Source organism: Sapajus apella, unplaced genomic scaffold (assembly GCF_009761245.1).
Source record: "Sapajus apella isolate SASKATOON/1434 unplaced genomic scaffold, GSC_monkey_1.0 scaffold1, whole genome shotgun sequence".
In the NCBI taxonomy this organism is placed as follows: Eukaryota; Metazoa; Chordata; class Mammalia; order Primates; family Cebidae; genus Sapajus; species Sapajus apella.
The window spans coordinates 75,754,143-75,770,434 of record NW_022436941.1 but is presented as its reverse complement, the minus strand read 5'-3'; the positions used below and the strand labels follow the sequence as shown (position 1 = coordinate 75,770,434).

Below are 16,292 nucleotides of genomic sequence, written 5' to 3'. Positions count from 1 at the left end.
GCTATGCATGCAGTTTCCTTTCTGCTTGAACATACTTTATGTTTTCACTCTTTTTCCTTGATTTAAAATAAAAATTTTCTCAGTTATAACTTGGGAAGGTAGGAAACCACGTGAGTTGCTTTTGAAGGGGATGAGCGAATTGGATTTCAAACATTTTGACTTTGAAGTGTTGGGATGTGTAGAAGGTAGAGAGGAACCTGAAACTTTGAACCGGAATGTAGTTCTCATTTGAACTGTTATTAGAGTGAATTGTAGTCTGGTGAGAGTATGAAGAGGGAAGAGCTCAAGGCCATGAGTTAGAATATATGTGTGGGGATGCTCAAGTGATTTTACTGACCACACCCACAAATTTGAGAAATTTTTCACTAGGGGAGAATTCAGAAGTATCCTTCAATTCAGAAGTACTACTCTAAAGCTTTCTAAAATTGTTTAGAAAAATACCAGAAACTTTTCTTAGAAGATTTCTTTCCGTAAATGTTTTCTTTTTTTTTTTTTTTTTTTTTTTTTTTGAGACTGTGCCTCGCTCTGTTCCCAAGCTGGAGCTCAGTGGCATGATCTCAGCTCACTGCAACCTCCATCTCCTGGGTTTGAGCAATTCTTCTGTCTCAGCCTCCCAAGTAGCTGTAATTACGTGTGCAGGCTACCACACCGGGCTAATTTATGTATTGTTAGTAGAGATGGGATTTCACCATGTTGGCCAGGCTGGTCTCAGACTCCTGACCTCAAGTGATCCAGCCGCCTCGGCCTCCCAAAGTGCTAGGATTACATGCGTGAGCCATCGTACCCAGCCCCTCCATAAATATTTATGCATGAGTTTTAGTTACAGATATCTGTCTAAGGCAGTGTCAGCTAAATAGTAATGCAAAATATTTTTAATGTACTTTTCCCTTTTTTTTCATTGTGGTAAAATACACATAACATAAAATTTACAAATTTAACCAATTTTAAGTGTACAGTTTAGTGGTATTAAATACTTCCATAAAGTTGTTCAACTATAACTACCATCTATCTCTGTAACTCTTTTTATCTTGTAAAACTGAAGCTGTACCATTAAACAATAACTCCACAGCTCCATTGCTAAAGCACTTTTAGAAAATAAGTGTTTGGCCCAGAATCTCTTTCAGTCTACCCTTTAATGCTTATGGTTATCTTATAAAGATTATGTCCATTTTATAGAAGAGGATAAGGACTAAGATGGTTACTGCCTGGCTTGTGATTACTTTACAAGTAATAGAGCAATGAATGACCCCAGATGTTTTGTATTATGATAGTATCTCTGTCAAAATGTATTTTTAAGCTCAACTTGGGACTTTAGTGAGGGACATGTGACAAAACACCAACTTTTATATCTCCTCAGGCAGTGTTACTTCAAGTAGTCTCAGGAAGTCAGAGCAACTCTTGTCAAATTTTTACCTTTTTTCTTTAATCATGACATTGAAGTACCCTGTATATTTTTACAGGCCAAGAGTGCAAGGTTCAACCAAGTAGTAATCTACCCTTCTTGGATAAAGCATATAACATTTAATACCAGAGTTGAGACTGTAGCTAAAATATATTTTCAGCCATTTGGGAAGCTTATACTAAAGTTTACTGGTTTACCATGGCTCATGCCTGTAATCCCAGCATTTGGGAGGCCGAAGTGCGTGATCACTTGAGGTCAGGAGTTTGAGACTGGCTTGGCCAACATGGTGAAACCCTGTCTGTACTAAAAATACGAAAATTAGCTGGCTCTGGTGGTGCACACTTGTAGTCCTAGCTACTCAGGAGGCTAAGGTGGGAGAATCGCTTGAACCTGGTTGGCAGAGGTTGCAGTGAGCTCAGATGGCGCCACTGCACTCTAGCCTGGGTGACAGAGTGAGACCCTATCTCAAAAATAAAAAAATAAGTTTACTGGTAAATTTCCTTTCTTACAAAATACTTCTATCTTTTGGCTTTTGACACAGACAGATAGTAGTGTTTCTTTATGTTTTTGTTTCATTTTTTTTAAACCTGGAAACCCAGATTCTGGTAGTCTTTGTAGAGGGTGGTCACTGGGTGAAAATAAACTTTCTAGTCTGCATAGTTGACCTTAGTGGAAGTAGGTATTCATTCATGCACTAAACATTTATTGAAAACCTGCAATGTGTAATACATGGTAATAGGCACTGGGATACAGAAATGAGTAGAACAAGCTCTTTGTGTAGGTGAGTAGGGAAATACTAAATAATTGTGTTAATTGCTCTTTTCACAATTAAGAACATATTGCCATTGGGGTACATGGTCTGTTTGCTGTATTACATGGAGGATGAGGTGGGACACATTAGGGAAGGCCTCCTGACGGAGATGTTACCCAAATTGTGGTGATGTTAAATAGTGTTAAACAACAAGTGTTTTTGAGAAGGTGTTTTAGGAATGAGAGTGGAAAAGTGTTTTAGACGTATGAACCAGCATGTGTAAAGCTCCCTAAGCATTAGACAATACAGTACATTTTATTTTTTTTAAGGTTTATATATTGATCAATTTTAATGTTGATAAAGGAGTTAGTTCTTAAAGATTTTTTGAATGAAAGTGTTAGCACCCTGCCCCTCTTCCTCATTTCCTTTTTGGTGGAAGAATCTACTTTCAACTCTTACAGCCAGATCATAGGTTTCTCAGTCTTTCTCACACTAACATATTATTTATTTTTGATATAAGCATTGTAAGCATTATTTCTTCACTTCTCTGCGTAGAAGATGAAAATGCAATTCTTTTGTACCCCTGTGTCCTTTCTATTCCTCCATCTTCCCAATATACTTGATTGTATAGACTACTCAAGGCATATATCATTATGTCATGATTAATTTTCTTTCTTATACATGGTGCTTCCAACTTTCACCCTTGTAGTAATAATTTTGTTTACTTAGTAAACTGAGAAAGTACCATAAACTTGGTGTTTTAAAACAATATCCATTTATTAGCTCATAGTACTGTAAGTTAGAAATCTGAGCATGCCATGTCTGAATTCAGGGTTTAATGGACTGAAATTGAGGTGACTGCCAGAATAAATTCTTCACTGGAGGATTTGCGGAAGAATATGTTTCCATACTCATTCAACTTGTTGGCAGAATTTAGTTCCTTGATTTTTAAGACTAAGGTCCCAGTTTACTTATTGGCTGTCATCTGGGGTCCCCTCTCATCCCCAAGTCCAACCACATTCATTGGCGCATTGCCCTTTCCATGTTCAAAGTCAGCAATGGTGTGCTTCTCAACTTTCAGATCCCCTAAGGGTTTTAATCTGTGGCTTCCTATTATGCCACTAGGTAGAGAATGCTCTCTTTTAAAGTGCTTATGTGAGTAGGTCAGGCACACCTGGATAATCTTCCTATCTAAGGTCAGCTGATTAGGGACTTTAATTACATCTGTAAATTATTTCTTCGCAGTAGTACCTAGATTAGTGTTTGAATAACTGGGGAATGGGGTATGGTGTGCATACACTGGTGGCCAAGAACCTTAGGTGGTCATCTTAGATTTCTGCTTAGTACATTTAGTTTTCTATGCAATTAAACCTATGCTTTTCACTTGTTATCTACACATTCCCTCAGTATTGTTTTGTTACTTTGATCATCTTGAAGAGATACGTCAGATTCTTATGTGTTCTAGTTTGAACTGGTTTTACTTAAGCTTTTGCATAGCTGTTACAACTGGATTTTCTTTCACTGCCTATCCCTTCTGTGGGATGTCTGTTTTCTGTGCGTCATGTCATGTCATGTCCTTTTTTTTTCTTTTTTCTTTTTTTTTTTTTGGGACGGAGTTTCGCTCTTGTTACCCAGGCTGGAGTGCAATGGCGCGATCTCGGCTCACCACAACCTTCGCCTCCTGGGTTCAGGCAATTCTCCTGTCTCAGCCTCCTGAGTAGCTGGGATTACAGGCACGCGCTACCATGCCCAGCTAATTTTTTGTATTTTTAGTAGATACGGGGTTTCACCGTGTTGACCAGGATGGTCTCGATCTCTTGACCTCATGATCCACCCGCCTCGGCCTCCCAAAGTGCTGGGATTACAGGCTTGAGCCACCGCGCCTGGCTTGTTTTTTTTTTTTTTTTTTCAATTTTTTTTTTTTTTTTTCTTTTTCTGGTGGAGGCCATGAATGACACTGACGTTTTATAAAAATATCTGGGAAGTAAATTTTTTTTGAGATTTTTCATGTATGAAAATGTCTTCATTCTATTTTCACATTGATTAGTAGTTTGGCTGGTATGAAAGTTTCCCCCTCAGAATTTTGGAGACTTTTTTTCTTTGTCTTAAGGCTTCCAAAGTTGCTCTGGGGACCCTGGAGCGATTCAAATTCTTAATTCTTGAACGTATCATCTCTCCTTCCCTTTTCTGGCAACTTGTATGATCATCTGTGTGTTCCTGTTTTTAGTTTCATGATGTGAGTGTCTTTTCATCTCACTGCTTTGGACACTTGGTGGACATTTCAAGCTGGAAACTCATGTTCCTGAATTGGAGATGACTCCATTTTATTTTATTTCCTCCTCTTCATATTTTTCTTTTCTTTCTGAACTTTTTGCTGCTTACAGGATAGGTATTCTGAACCAGTTGTCTGATTTTCTTGGTTTCTTTCCTGCTTTTTCTTCTCTTTGTCCTTATGTTCTACTTTCTAGGGAATCTCAGTTTTATCTCTTAGCCTTTTTATTGAGTTTTTCTTTTGTGTTGACATGTTTTCATGCCTATGAAATCTTTTGTTTTGCTGACTAATTGTTTTGTACAACATTTTGTTTTCTTTTTATGAATGCAGTGTTTTAATTACCAAATATAATAATGATACATTTTTCCAAGCTTTCATCTCTGCTTGGTCTCTGTTTCTTTCAAGGTGCTGTTTTCTACTTAGTTTTTTGTTGTTGTTCTCTTTTTTATAGCAAACATTTTAATCATATCTGTTGATCCTTGGTTGCTTTCTCTTATTTACTTATTTACTTTCTATTATGAAAAATTTGAATCATACACAATAAAGGAAGAAGAGTGTAATGAACTCTGAAGCACCACCCAACCTCAAGATCAGCATTTTGTCTATGTAAATTTAGGAGTGGGCACTAAAAAAACTGAGTGGAAGGATTGCGTGTGTGGTATGGTGGGGAGGCTTGCTGATTGTGTGTTTTTTTCTTTTTATTGAGACAGGGTCTCACTCTGTTGCCAGGGTGGAGTGCAGTGGCACGATCTCAGCTCACTGCAACTCCTGCCTCCAGAGTTCAAGTGATCCCTCTGCTTCAGCCTCCCTAGTAACTAGGACTACAGGTGTGCACCACTATGCCCGGCAAATTTTTGTATTTTTAGTGGAGACAGTGTTTCACCATGTTAGCCAGGCTTGTCTCGAACTCCTGACCTCAGGTGATCTGCCTACCTTGACCTCCCAAAGTTCTAGGATTACAGCCATGAGCCACTTTGCCCAGCCATGATTGTGTGTTTTCCTTTTAGGATGATCTGGCTGGGTTTTGTAGGAGAATGTTTTCATATTAATTTTTGAAGGTCTTTCCTCAGTGAAAGATCCCTCAGTCTCTTGCCTGTTAGATGCTGATGTAATCTTCCTGTTTTATATCATATCCCTGTTCTTGATTATGTGGTATCTCCTTGTCTTTAAACCATCTGTTTTGTCTTAGCAGAAAACAAATAGCTGGTTTTATGCTGGTTCAGAAGAGGGCCGGTTATTTGTCTGCTTCTATATTTAGATGAGATCTTGGCATCAAACTGCTTTCTGAACGTTTTGTAGAAGTCCTCTTATTATTACTTCCTTTTCACTGTCCTCAAATCTCTGTCCCCCAAATGCATGCATGCATGCATGCACGCACGTGCTCGTGTACACACACACACACACACACACACACACACACCCACCCACCCACCCACCCACCCCCTCTAAATACCTGGTGCCATAAGTTCCTCAGTCTTTTTTCTGTAGTATAAGTCAGGTAGTTTGTCTTTATCTGCCCCCCTGATGGATTTTTGCTTAGGTTTCTTAGTTGGCTAAATCATTTAGCATTTGTCTTTCTTTCCAGCTTCCAAAGTGAATTACTTCATCTCTTCTTATGCTGTCTTTGTATTTCTGGTTTTAGTTCTTAAAAAAAATTCCTCCTGTATCCTTTTAGTTGGCTTTGGAAAAGAACAGTAGTAAATGCATGTGTTGAAATCGTTCATCTGTCAGCCTTCTCCAGATGTTAACACAGTGATTTCTATACTGTGCATTTATTTGGTAGAGCAGGAACATGGAGTACAGAGCTTGTTTAAGAGGAACTGGTCAGGAAGGCTAAGTGAACATCTCTTGAAGGTCAGAGAAAGAAACATTACGATAATTTATTTTTGTTTTAGAAAAATAGGGCACCACTGAGGACACTGGTTTGGCAGTGGGTAAAACTAAGTTCAAGTAGACTAATTAGGAGACTCTGTTAATCAGAAAAAAGATGATGAGGACCTGAGTTATGGAGAGAAGGGGAAAGATTTGAAAAATATTAAGGAGATAAAACTGAAGAAGAACCAGGAGGTAGTTATGATAATAATTTACCACTAGGTAGACAGTGATTCATGTCACTTGAGTTAGAAAATAAAGGAAGAGGACCTGTGTGTTGAGAAGACAATAAGTTGGCTCAGTATTAGAGGTTGAGATACCTCTGACAGATGATGTACTGTAGTTACTTGATTGTCTGGAGTTCAGACAGTTGTTGCAGAGATGATAGATTTGTATATCATCAGTGTGTTTATGGGACATGAGAAGTGAGACAAGGATAGTAGCCTGAGAAAGACCAATATTTAGAGGGTGATTTTTTTTTTCCTTAACTTTTCTTTTATGGAAATAATTATAGATTCACAGGAAATTTCAAAGATGGTATATAGAGATACCATGTATCCTTCACTCAATTTCTCCTTACATCTTCTGTAATTATAGTAGAATATTAATTTTCCTCTCCTTAATTATTCTAGTAGTTTTCTTATTTTAATAACTGATGCATTTATTTTTGAACTTTTATAGTATTGTAGGCAATGTCTTGTAGTTATTGTGGGCCCAAAGGGTGTTTACATCAAGCTGCATACCAGGGGTTGGACACATTTTTTAGCCACTAGAATTATAAGGTATTGAATCTCTTCAAGCATTGATTAAGGGAGTGTGTCTGTTTAGCAGTTACTTACTTTGGTTTAGCTAATGCTAGCATATTTTGAATATTGGAATATACACTTAAGTAGATAAATTTTCCAAGGGAATTTTAAGCCTACTTCATAATCAAAATGAACTTGACTGTTTTTTCTTAATATTCTTTCTTTTTTGTTTGATGAAAGATTGAGCTATGGAGAATGAAGTTGAAGTGAGTTTTAAGACCCAATGTACTACTCTATTAAATAATGGCATTTTTATAGTTTTCTTCCTTTAGAAAACTCCTTAATAAGGTCTTTCAAGTGGTTTTTCATTATAAAAAGGGCCAAAATTATATTTAACATAAGTTCTGGAGATTTAATATATAGTGCGGTGTGTATAGTTAAAAAAATAATACATTGTACGCTGGAGAATTGCAAATAAAACCCCAACAATTGAACTTAGTAGTATATGTATCAAAAGGGGGATACACATATACTGTGTGGCATTGTAATGCTTTGAATTATATTGACATTTGAATTACTTCTTAAGTGAGGAGGTATTTGGTAATTTATTTGGTTTCCTTTTTGTGTTCATCAAATTACAGATATTATTATGTTTTACAGATTGACTTTTTACCCCTTTTGTTTTCTTCCAAACTACTTACTGTGTAGCATATTGAATCAACTTCCCTAAGACATTAATTCAGCAAACTAGAATTTTAAATCAAAACTTCTCTTCTTCTTCCATCTCTGTGTTCTTGACTCATTAAAAATATTAACAAAAATTCTAAATATGTTTAAAAAGTAAAAACAAAGAACTCCTTTGCCCTCATCCCAGCATCATCCTTTTTCCTTTCCATATCTAAGAATCATTAACAGTTTTTTCTATTTGCTTCCAGAAACATTTTTGTGTACACCTTATACAGATATCTAGATATTTTTAAAAATTGTTTGACGAGTGGAATTGTTGTACACACTTGTGCACCTTTTAAAAAGTATTTGTTTGAAATTTTAAAATTATATGCCAAATCCCCCCGTCCTTTTTTTGTTGGGGTGGGTTGACAGATTTTCACTCTGTCATGTAGGCTGGAGTACAGTGGTGGGATCATAACTCACTGACTGCAACCTTAAACTCCAGGGCACAAGCAGTCCTCCTGCCTCAGTCTCCTGAGTAGCTGGGATTACAGGCAGGTGCTACCATGCTTGGCTAACTTTTGTTTGTTTGTTTGAGACAGAGTTTCACTCTTGGTGCCCAGGCTGGAATGCAGTGGTGCAATCTCAGCTCATCGCAACCTCTGCCTTCCAGGTTCAAGCAATTCTTCTGCTTCCGTCTTCCAAGTAGTTGGGATTACGGGCATGTGCCACCACGCCTGGCTAATTTTGTATTTCTAGTAGAGACAGGGTTTTACCATGTTGGCTTGGCCAGGCTGGTTTCGAACTCCTGATCCACCCACATTGGCCTTGCAAAGTGCCGGGGTTACAGGTGTGAGCCACCATGTCCGGCCTTGGCTAACTTTTAAATGTTTTTCAAGAATAGAGTCTTCTCATGTTGCCCAGACTGGTCTCCAATTCTTGACCTCAAGCAGTCCTCCTGTCTTGGCCTCCAGAGAGTTGGGATGACAGGCGTGAGCCACAGCATTCAGCCCCCAAATCCTTTTTAATGGCTTCTCAGTATTCTGGAATATGGAAATTTCATAATTTAATTATTTTACTGATGAACATTTGGGGGCATTCATCCCCCAAATCCGTTTTAATGGCTTCTCAGTATTTTAGAATATGGAAGTTTCATAATTTAATCATTTTACTGATGAACATTAGGGTTGGTTCATTTTAGATTAATTATTTAGGTGAGAGCATCTATAGAATTTAAAATGCCAATGTTAGTATGTCATCTGAAGTGACAGGGAAAGGAAAATAGATATTTCTTATATGTGCAATCTCAATCTCTTAAAATGAACAAATGTGTGTAGCCTTGGCATATGTATTTTTTACTGCCAATAGGCAATTGAATAGTATTTTTTTATTTTTCCTTTCCAATTATAAACAGAACTAACTTTGTTTTGCTATTGCTTATAATTAGGACCTTTCTAAAAATATGATTCATTTTTTTAATAAATTGGTTTGAGGACTTTTTATATGATAGGTAATTTTTTGATGGGGGATGGGACATTAGAGTGTCTTATAAGTTTTATTTATACTTCCCATAGGGATTAGGAGCAGACAGCAAGAACCTGTACCCTTTCCTGCTCCCAGTTATTCAACTGAGTACAGATGTTTCTCAGCCTCCACATGTTTATCTTCTGGAAGATGGTTTAGAATTATGGTAAGAGGAAAAACTTAACACCATGGATCTTATTTTATTCGTGACCTTTCCTACTCTCATACCAGTAAAGTTAAGGTCATGTAATAAGGCTTTAAAAACAAAAATGTAAACTCTGTTTCTTCAAACTGGGCATATATCTCCTTTTTTTGGGCAGCTGTCACTCAGTGTAGGATTACAGTTAAAGGGGGACTTTTCAACAGGAACTCAGCTGCATTTCATCTTTTGAAATTTGTCATGTAAAATGGGTTCGTGGTAACTTTTCCAAAAAGTTACTGACTTACAATCTCTAATCTGTTAAATGAGATTTTTGGAGGATATTGAGGTCCTCTTACTACTTAACCAACCGTTGAGATATTATACCTCAACCCCAAATGGTAAAGCTACTTATAGTCTTACTTATTGTTTTACTGAGTAAATTAATAGTATGCAGTATTAAGAGGTTTAAAAAAAAAAAATGCCGTGCTTCTGTGGCAGCTCAGTGCTACAGAGGCTTATCGACTGCCCACGGTGTATAAGCAACTGTGCTAGAAAATTCTTTTGCTTTATTAAGCTCACTTAGCTGTTGGCAACAGTTTTATCCAGAGACAGTCTTTCAATAATACATGAAAAGTTTCAAAATCCCATTATATAAATTGATAATGCAGTTAAAGAAAGCAAATCATAGAAATCAACCATAAAAGAAATGAACATTTGTTTCTCTGCTTCCCTCCCTCTCTTCCTTTGGAACTTCCTTCCTTCCTTCCTTCCCTTGTTTTTTCTAGATGTCTAGAATTTAACAGTTTTGGTTCTTGGAAATTACCTTTGGTGCAAATTGTAATAATGATCTCTATCAGGATATGAGCTGAATGACTTTAAAGCTTAACTAGGTGGATACTTACTAATTTGCGGTTTGTGTTCCTCAGAAAGGTGTTGTTCAAACTTAAATGACATCTATATGGTTCAGTTGTAAATTAGCCTGTTGAAATATTTTATATTCAAACATTTCTATTTGTATAAGGATAGATTACTTTAGATCAGAGGTTGGCAAACTTGTACTGTAAAGAACCAGGCATTAAATATTTTAGGCTTTCTAAGTCACCCAATCTTTGTTGCAGCTATTCAACTCTGCTGTCAATTTCAAAACAATCATAGACAATACGTTAACAAGTAGGTATGGCTATGTGCCAATTAAGCATCATTTATAGAAATAAGTACCTGGGTGAATTTAGCCCATGAGCTGTAGTTTGCCCACCTCTGCTCTAAAGTATAAGGTAAAATATTAATTTCTGACATCTAAATAATTTTTTCTAAACATGCAGATACTATATGAAGTTGAATGTTAGAAAAAAATCTAAATATGTTAGAGATTAGACTCAGATTTACTAGTATTACCAACAATATATTAATGTGTTTATTAAAGATATATATATTTTCAAGGGATTACATTAAAAAGTAATAAAAATGTACTGCTTTGTTAATGGTAATTTTTTTCCTAGCCTTTATTTACATGCTAATGAAAATAAATTATTAGGACAATTTAAAAAAATTACCTAATTCGTTGAGTTTCTCTAAAGAATCAGAGTACATATTCATGAATTTTTCTTAATGGGTTAGAGTTTATATTTGAAATCAGGCAAACATAGGCTCCAATCCCATTTATACTACTGCATTATATATGTAATTTGAAAAAGTTAATCATCCTTGGTGAACCACAATTTCCTTATCTGTAAAATGAAGAATAATTCCTACCCTTACATGGTTGTTGTGAAGACGAGTTGTTTGCTGAAGTGGTTGACACTTTGGATATGGCATTCAATGCCTGAGAATATATGATTGCCTAGGAAGAGAAGGACAGATAGAGAACATTCTGCCCAGGGCAGAATTCTAATGCACTTGCAACATTTTGAGGACATGAAGAGCCGTTTACAAAGACAGAGAAGAGCTATGTACTTAGATAGTAGGAAAACCAAGCCAAGAGAGGAGAATATTTCCTAAAAGATGGGAGAGTGGTCAACTTTGTCAGATGTTGCTGATTTTCCTTATAAGATTAGTATAGAAATGTTAATTTGGCCACATGAAGGCGATAGGAGGATTTTCACTGGAGTGGTAAGAACAGAAATTAGAATTGGAGTAGTCTGAAGAGTGAATTGAAGTTAAGTCCATACAGAGTATACACACTGATAACTTGTTTGAGAGACTTTACTATTAAGAGGAGTACAGAAGTGGGGCAACAGCTGAGTAGTATGGGAAATGTAAGATCTAGAGGAATGGGTCAGGCTGGATTGAGAGAGTGGGATAAGTGAAGGAGGCAAAAAGGGGTGGGATTGAGAGCTTAGGTGGAGGGATTGAATTTTGGTAGCAGCTGGAATACTTCATCTGTTTTAACTGGAGGCCCAAGGCGGTTTTTCAAATTTGATAATGGGATGAGATAGGAAGGTGTTCATCCAACAGCTTCTGTTTTCTTAACAAAATATGAGGCATCACCTTTAGTGAGGAGTAATGGGCTGAATTAGGAGTATATACAAGGTAGAGGTCTGTAGGTGAGAGAAGGTATAAAGTAGTTATGTTAAAGAATGGGAATTTGAATTTATTAGGGATAGATCCAGTACCAGTTGATGTTTCGGGTCACGAATATAGAGTGAAACTCTTAGACCGATTATGTGATTTATCTCCCACCATGGCTTTTTATTTTCCTGTTGATCCATCTACCTAGAGTTTTGTCAGTTACTAGTCTTTTCAAAAACAACCTTTGGCTTTCGTTCTTTTTGTTCATATTTGTTTCCTATTAATATCTGCTCTTATGTTTTATTATCTCATTCTACTTGCTTTAGGTTTATGGGTTTGTTGTCATTCGATTTCCATTCTAACAAAATTAGTTCATCAACTTTTAGCCTTCTATCTTAATATAAACATTTAATGCAATAAATTTTTTAACCAGAGTTAGAGCAAAAGACCTTGTATAAACAGTTTTTTATTTTTAAGAAAATTGGATGGGATAGTAATGAATACTGGTAAGCAGTCAGCAGTATCAGCCATATCTCATTAAAAGCAGTATGATCATTGAAAAAAAATGAATTTGATTGCTTTTTGCCATCTACTCAAAAGATTCTATCTTTCTCTTCAGAAAGAAAACCCTTCTCTTAAAAGAACCTTGACTTCCTAGGATAAACTTTTACTTGGTGGTGAATTACACTACTAATGAATATTATAAACATTTTTCTAATATTTTATCTAATTTTATTTCTTCCTCTATTAATGAGTTGGCTCTATGATCTACATTTTGTGATTCTTTTTGATTTTATGTCAGTGCTATATTTAACAATTTTAAAATTGTTTTTATTGTACTGGAATGATTTTTGTGATATGTATCAATCTATTCTTTGTACGTTTGAACAATTCATTAATAAAAGGAACTGGAAATAGACCAGTCGTCGAGGCCAGGGTTTCTTTACAGTTTTGATAACATCATCAGGTTATTCCTCAGGTTTTAGTTTTTAAAGCCAATGTTAGATTTTGAATAGGCTTTTCCCTCCTTTTCTCACTGCTCTTTTGACAATCATAGTTTTTCTCCTTGTTTCAAGGGTTGGGCCAACCACACACTTCTGTGATAACCCACCATGGATATGCATTATGTCATGGATTGTGGTCAGATGGGTTTGTAATTGGCCTTTGTTGTATTAAACCTTTCATGTATATGTATTATATTATGGATTGTTGCATACTGCTAATGCAGTCAGATTGGCTTGTAATTGGCCTTTGTTCTACTAAGTTCATATTTATTCAGCATTTAGCATAAGTTGTTTTCCTAATTTATTAGCCTAGTTTCTCTTTAAAGGACATATCAATTACATGTGGCAGAGGAACATATCAAGAAAATCAGAACAATAAAATAACTTTTTTATGTCCTTGACCAATTCGTAATAGTTACACTTTTGATTTATTGTTATAATTTCATTATTATAGATACTTTAGTATATACAGTCGAGTCTTTCTATCAACAGGCGATTGGTTCCAGGACTACCACGTATACCAAAATCCGTGCATACTAAAGTCCCATAGTCAGTTCTGTGGAACCTGTGTGTATGTATACGTGAAAAGCCAGCCCTCCGTAAACTTGGGTTTGCATCCCGTGAATACTGCACTTTTAATCTTACATTTGGTTGAAAAAGTCTGGGTATAAGTAGACCCACGCAGTTTAAAGCCATGTTTTGCAAGGCTCAACTGTAGTTACTTTCCACTACCTTTGCTATTTATATAGAAATACTACATAATCTGTAGACAAGTTTTTATTTTAAGGTATTTGGTTAATTCTTTCTTAGATAATTTTTATAACTTACTGATTATCCATTTATCTTTCTTCATTTAAATGGGACCTTTTTAATATTTAAGTCATTATGTTAATGGCTTTACATGGGCATGGAAAGTGATTTAATCACCTGTTTTTCCTTCCTAGGTTAGTAACTTTGGAAAACAGCCCATGTGTTACACCGGAGTTGCTTCGTATATTTCAGAATATGTCACCACTCCTTGGTATGTGTTAGAGCATAAACTTACTAATGATTTTTTAAAGCAGCCATAATTTGGAGGCATTGAAACAAATATTATTGTATTTTTTTTTTTAGTTCAACTTTTAGTTAAGATTCAGGGACTATATGTACAGGTTTGTTACATGGATATATTGTGTGATGTTGAGGTTTGGGGCACAAGTGATCCTGTCATCCAGGTAGTGATCATAGTACCTAACAGTTTTTCAACCCTTGAGTTCCTCCCTCTGCTTTCTGGTAGGCGGAAGTATCTATTTTTGCCATGATTATGTCCATGAGTACTCAATGTTTAGAACATACATACATTCCGTTTTGATTTAATACCTGATATTGACAAGTAAGTCAATTGGTGTTTTTTGTCTGTTTTATTAATTTATTTATTTATTATTATTATTTTTTAAATTTTCCCCCTTTTAATGACTTTCTTTTAACAGCATGTTTTTTTTGTTTTGAGACAAGGTCTTGCCCTGTTGCCCAGGCTGGAGTGCAGTGGCATAATCATAGTTTACTGCAGCTTCGAACTCCTGGGCTCAAGCAGTCTTCCCATCTCACCCTCCTGAGTAGCTAGAGCTACAGGCACACATCACTACATCCAGCTAATTTTTAAAACTTTTTTGTAGAGGTGATGTCTTACTATGTTGCCCAGGCTGTTCTCAAACTCCTGGGCTCAAGTGATCTTCCCACCTTGGCCTCACAAAGCTCTAGGATTGCAGGTGTGAGCCACCATGTCCTGCTGATGTTTTGATGGTCTTAGATTTTGCTGTAAACTTTTTAGAATCATTTCTGCTTATTAAAAGTGAACACTAAATTATATCACTGTGAAACATTTTTTAATACCAATATGTTCTTAGGAAACAAATTACAAATTGAGCTTGAACTTTGCCTGGTAAGTTTCCTACATTTGATAGTAGTTCCGTTAGCTATTTAGAAGACTATATTGTAAAACTGCTGCTATATACTGTGTTTTTAATCTAGCTTATTTTACAATGGATTTTGCCTTATCAGTTGATCACAAAGGCTCTTTGTACAGATTTCTCTCTGTTAACTAAGGAACTACCCAAAGAGTCTTAAGTATCAGGAAATTATATTGTTTGTTGAAATATTGCTTATGAATGAGCTTTGAAGTCATGAAGCCTCATATTTTTTAAGCAACACTTTTGGTACATGAAACCAAAGAACTGGGTACCCTGCTATGAGTGGGCTAATCTCTTTTGTAGCCTTTTTGAATGAGATCTAATTAGATTCATTTTCTAATCTGAATGTGTATTTCGATGATAATTAATAAAAAAATCACTACTTTTCTGTTATATATTAGCTACCATTCTCAAATATGTATCAGTGTAAAAATTGATAATAATATTTTGTTTATAGGTTGTTTTGTGTGGGTGTTTACTAGGGTAGGTTCAGACTTAAACACATATTTCAGAATTGTATATAGTCTGTTTACTAGCCCTTTCATTCTGTTTCAGTCTGTAAAATATTTCCCTTGTTTTGATTATTTAGAAACTGTATTATAAATGTTATGTATGTTTTTTTCCATTCATGGATCCTCAATGAAGCATTTTTAATTCCTTCATTTGAACTTTGGGTATACTAACCGAATAGTTTCAATATTGTCATGAGAGGGCATTTAGCTAGGAAAATACTAGGAAGAAAGGCATCATTATTATGGTAATGTCTGCAGATTTTTATTTATTTATTTATTTGTTTGTTTGTTTGTTTATTTTTTTGTTGTTGTGGGGGAGGTCTAAGAACTTATTTGTGCTGAGAATTTTTTTTGTTTGTTTTGGATGAAGTCTAGCTTTGTCACCCAGGCTGGAGTGCAGTGGTGCGACCTTGATCTTGGCTTATTGCAACCTTTGCCTCCTGGGTTCAAACAGTTCTCCTGCCTCAGCCTCCTGAGTAGCTAAGATTACAGGTGTGCAACACCACACCTGGCACACCTGGGTAATTTTTATATTTTTAGTAAAGATGGAGTTTCACCATGTTGGCCAGGCTGGTCTCACACTCCTCACCTCGTGATGTAATCACCTTGGTCTCCCAAAGTGCTGGGATTATCAGAGGCAAAAATGTCCCTGATGTATAATGAATGACACACTGGAAAAATAGACTTACTCTTTGAAAAACCAGCAAATCTGGACTAAAATGATTATAACTGGTTAAAAAATCATTTTCTCTTTTTATTTGTTGGATGACCATGGTGGCTAAATAATGTGATTAGTTTTTTTTTTTTTTGAGACGGAGTTTCACTCATGTTACCCAGGCTGGAGTGCAATGGCGCGATCTCGGCTCACCGCAGCCTCCGCCGCCTGGGTTCAGGCAATTCTCCTGCCTCAGCCTCCTGAGGAGCTGGGATTACAGGCATGC

At 36.1% G+C, this 16,292-nt stretch overlaps 1 protein-coding gene across 4 annotated transcripts in view; it reads left to right on the top strand.

Annotated features, from left to right (window-relative positions):
• Positions 1-16,292, top strand: part of IPO11 (importin 11) — a 209,311-nt gene that overhangs the window by 98,049 nt on the left and 94,970 nt on the right. For all 4 annotated transcript variants that reach the window (XM_032279909.1, XM_032279919.1, XM_032279928.1 and 1 more), the window contains 2 exons: positions 9,287-9,402; positions 13,835-13,911. In XM_032279909.1, coding sequence (XP_032135800.1) covers positions 9,287-9,402; positions 13,835-13,911 — 193 coding nt within the window. The remainder of the gene's footprint in view (positions 1-9,286; positions 9,403-13,834; positions 13,912-16,292) is intronic.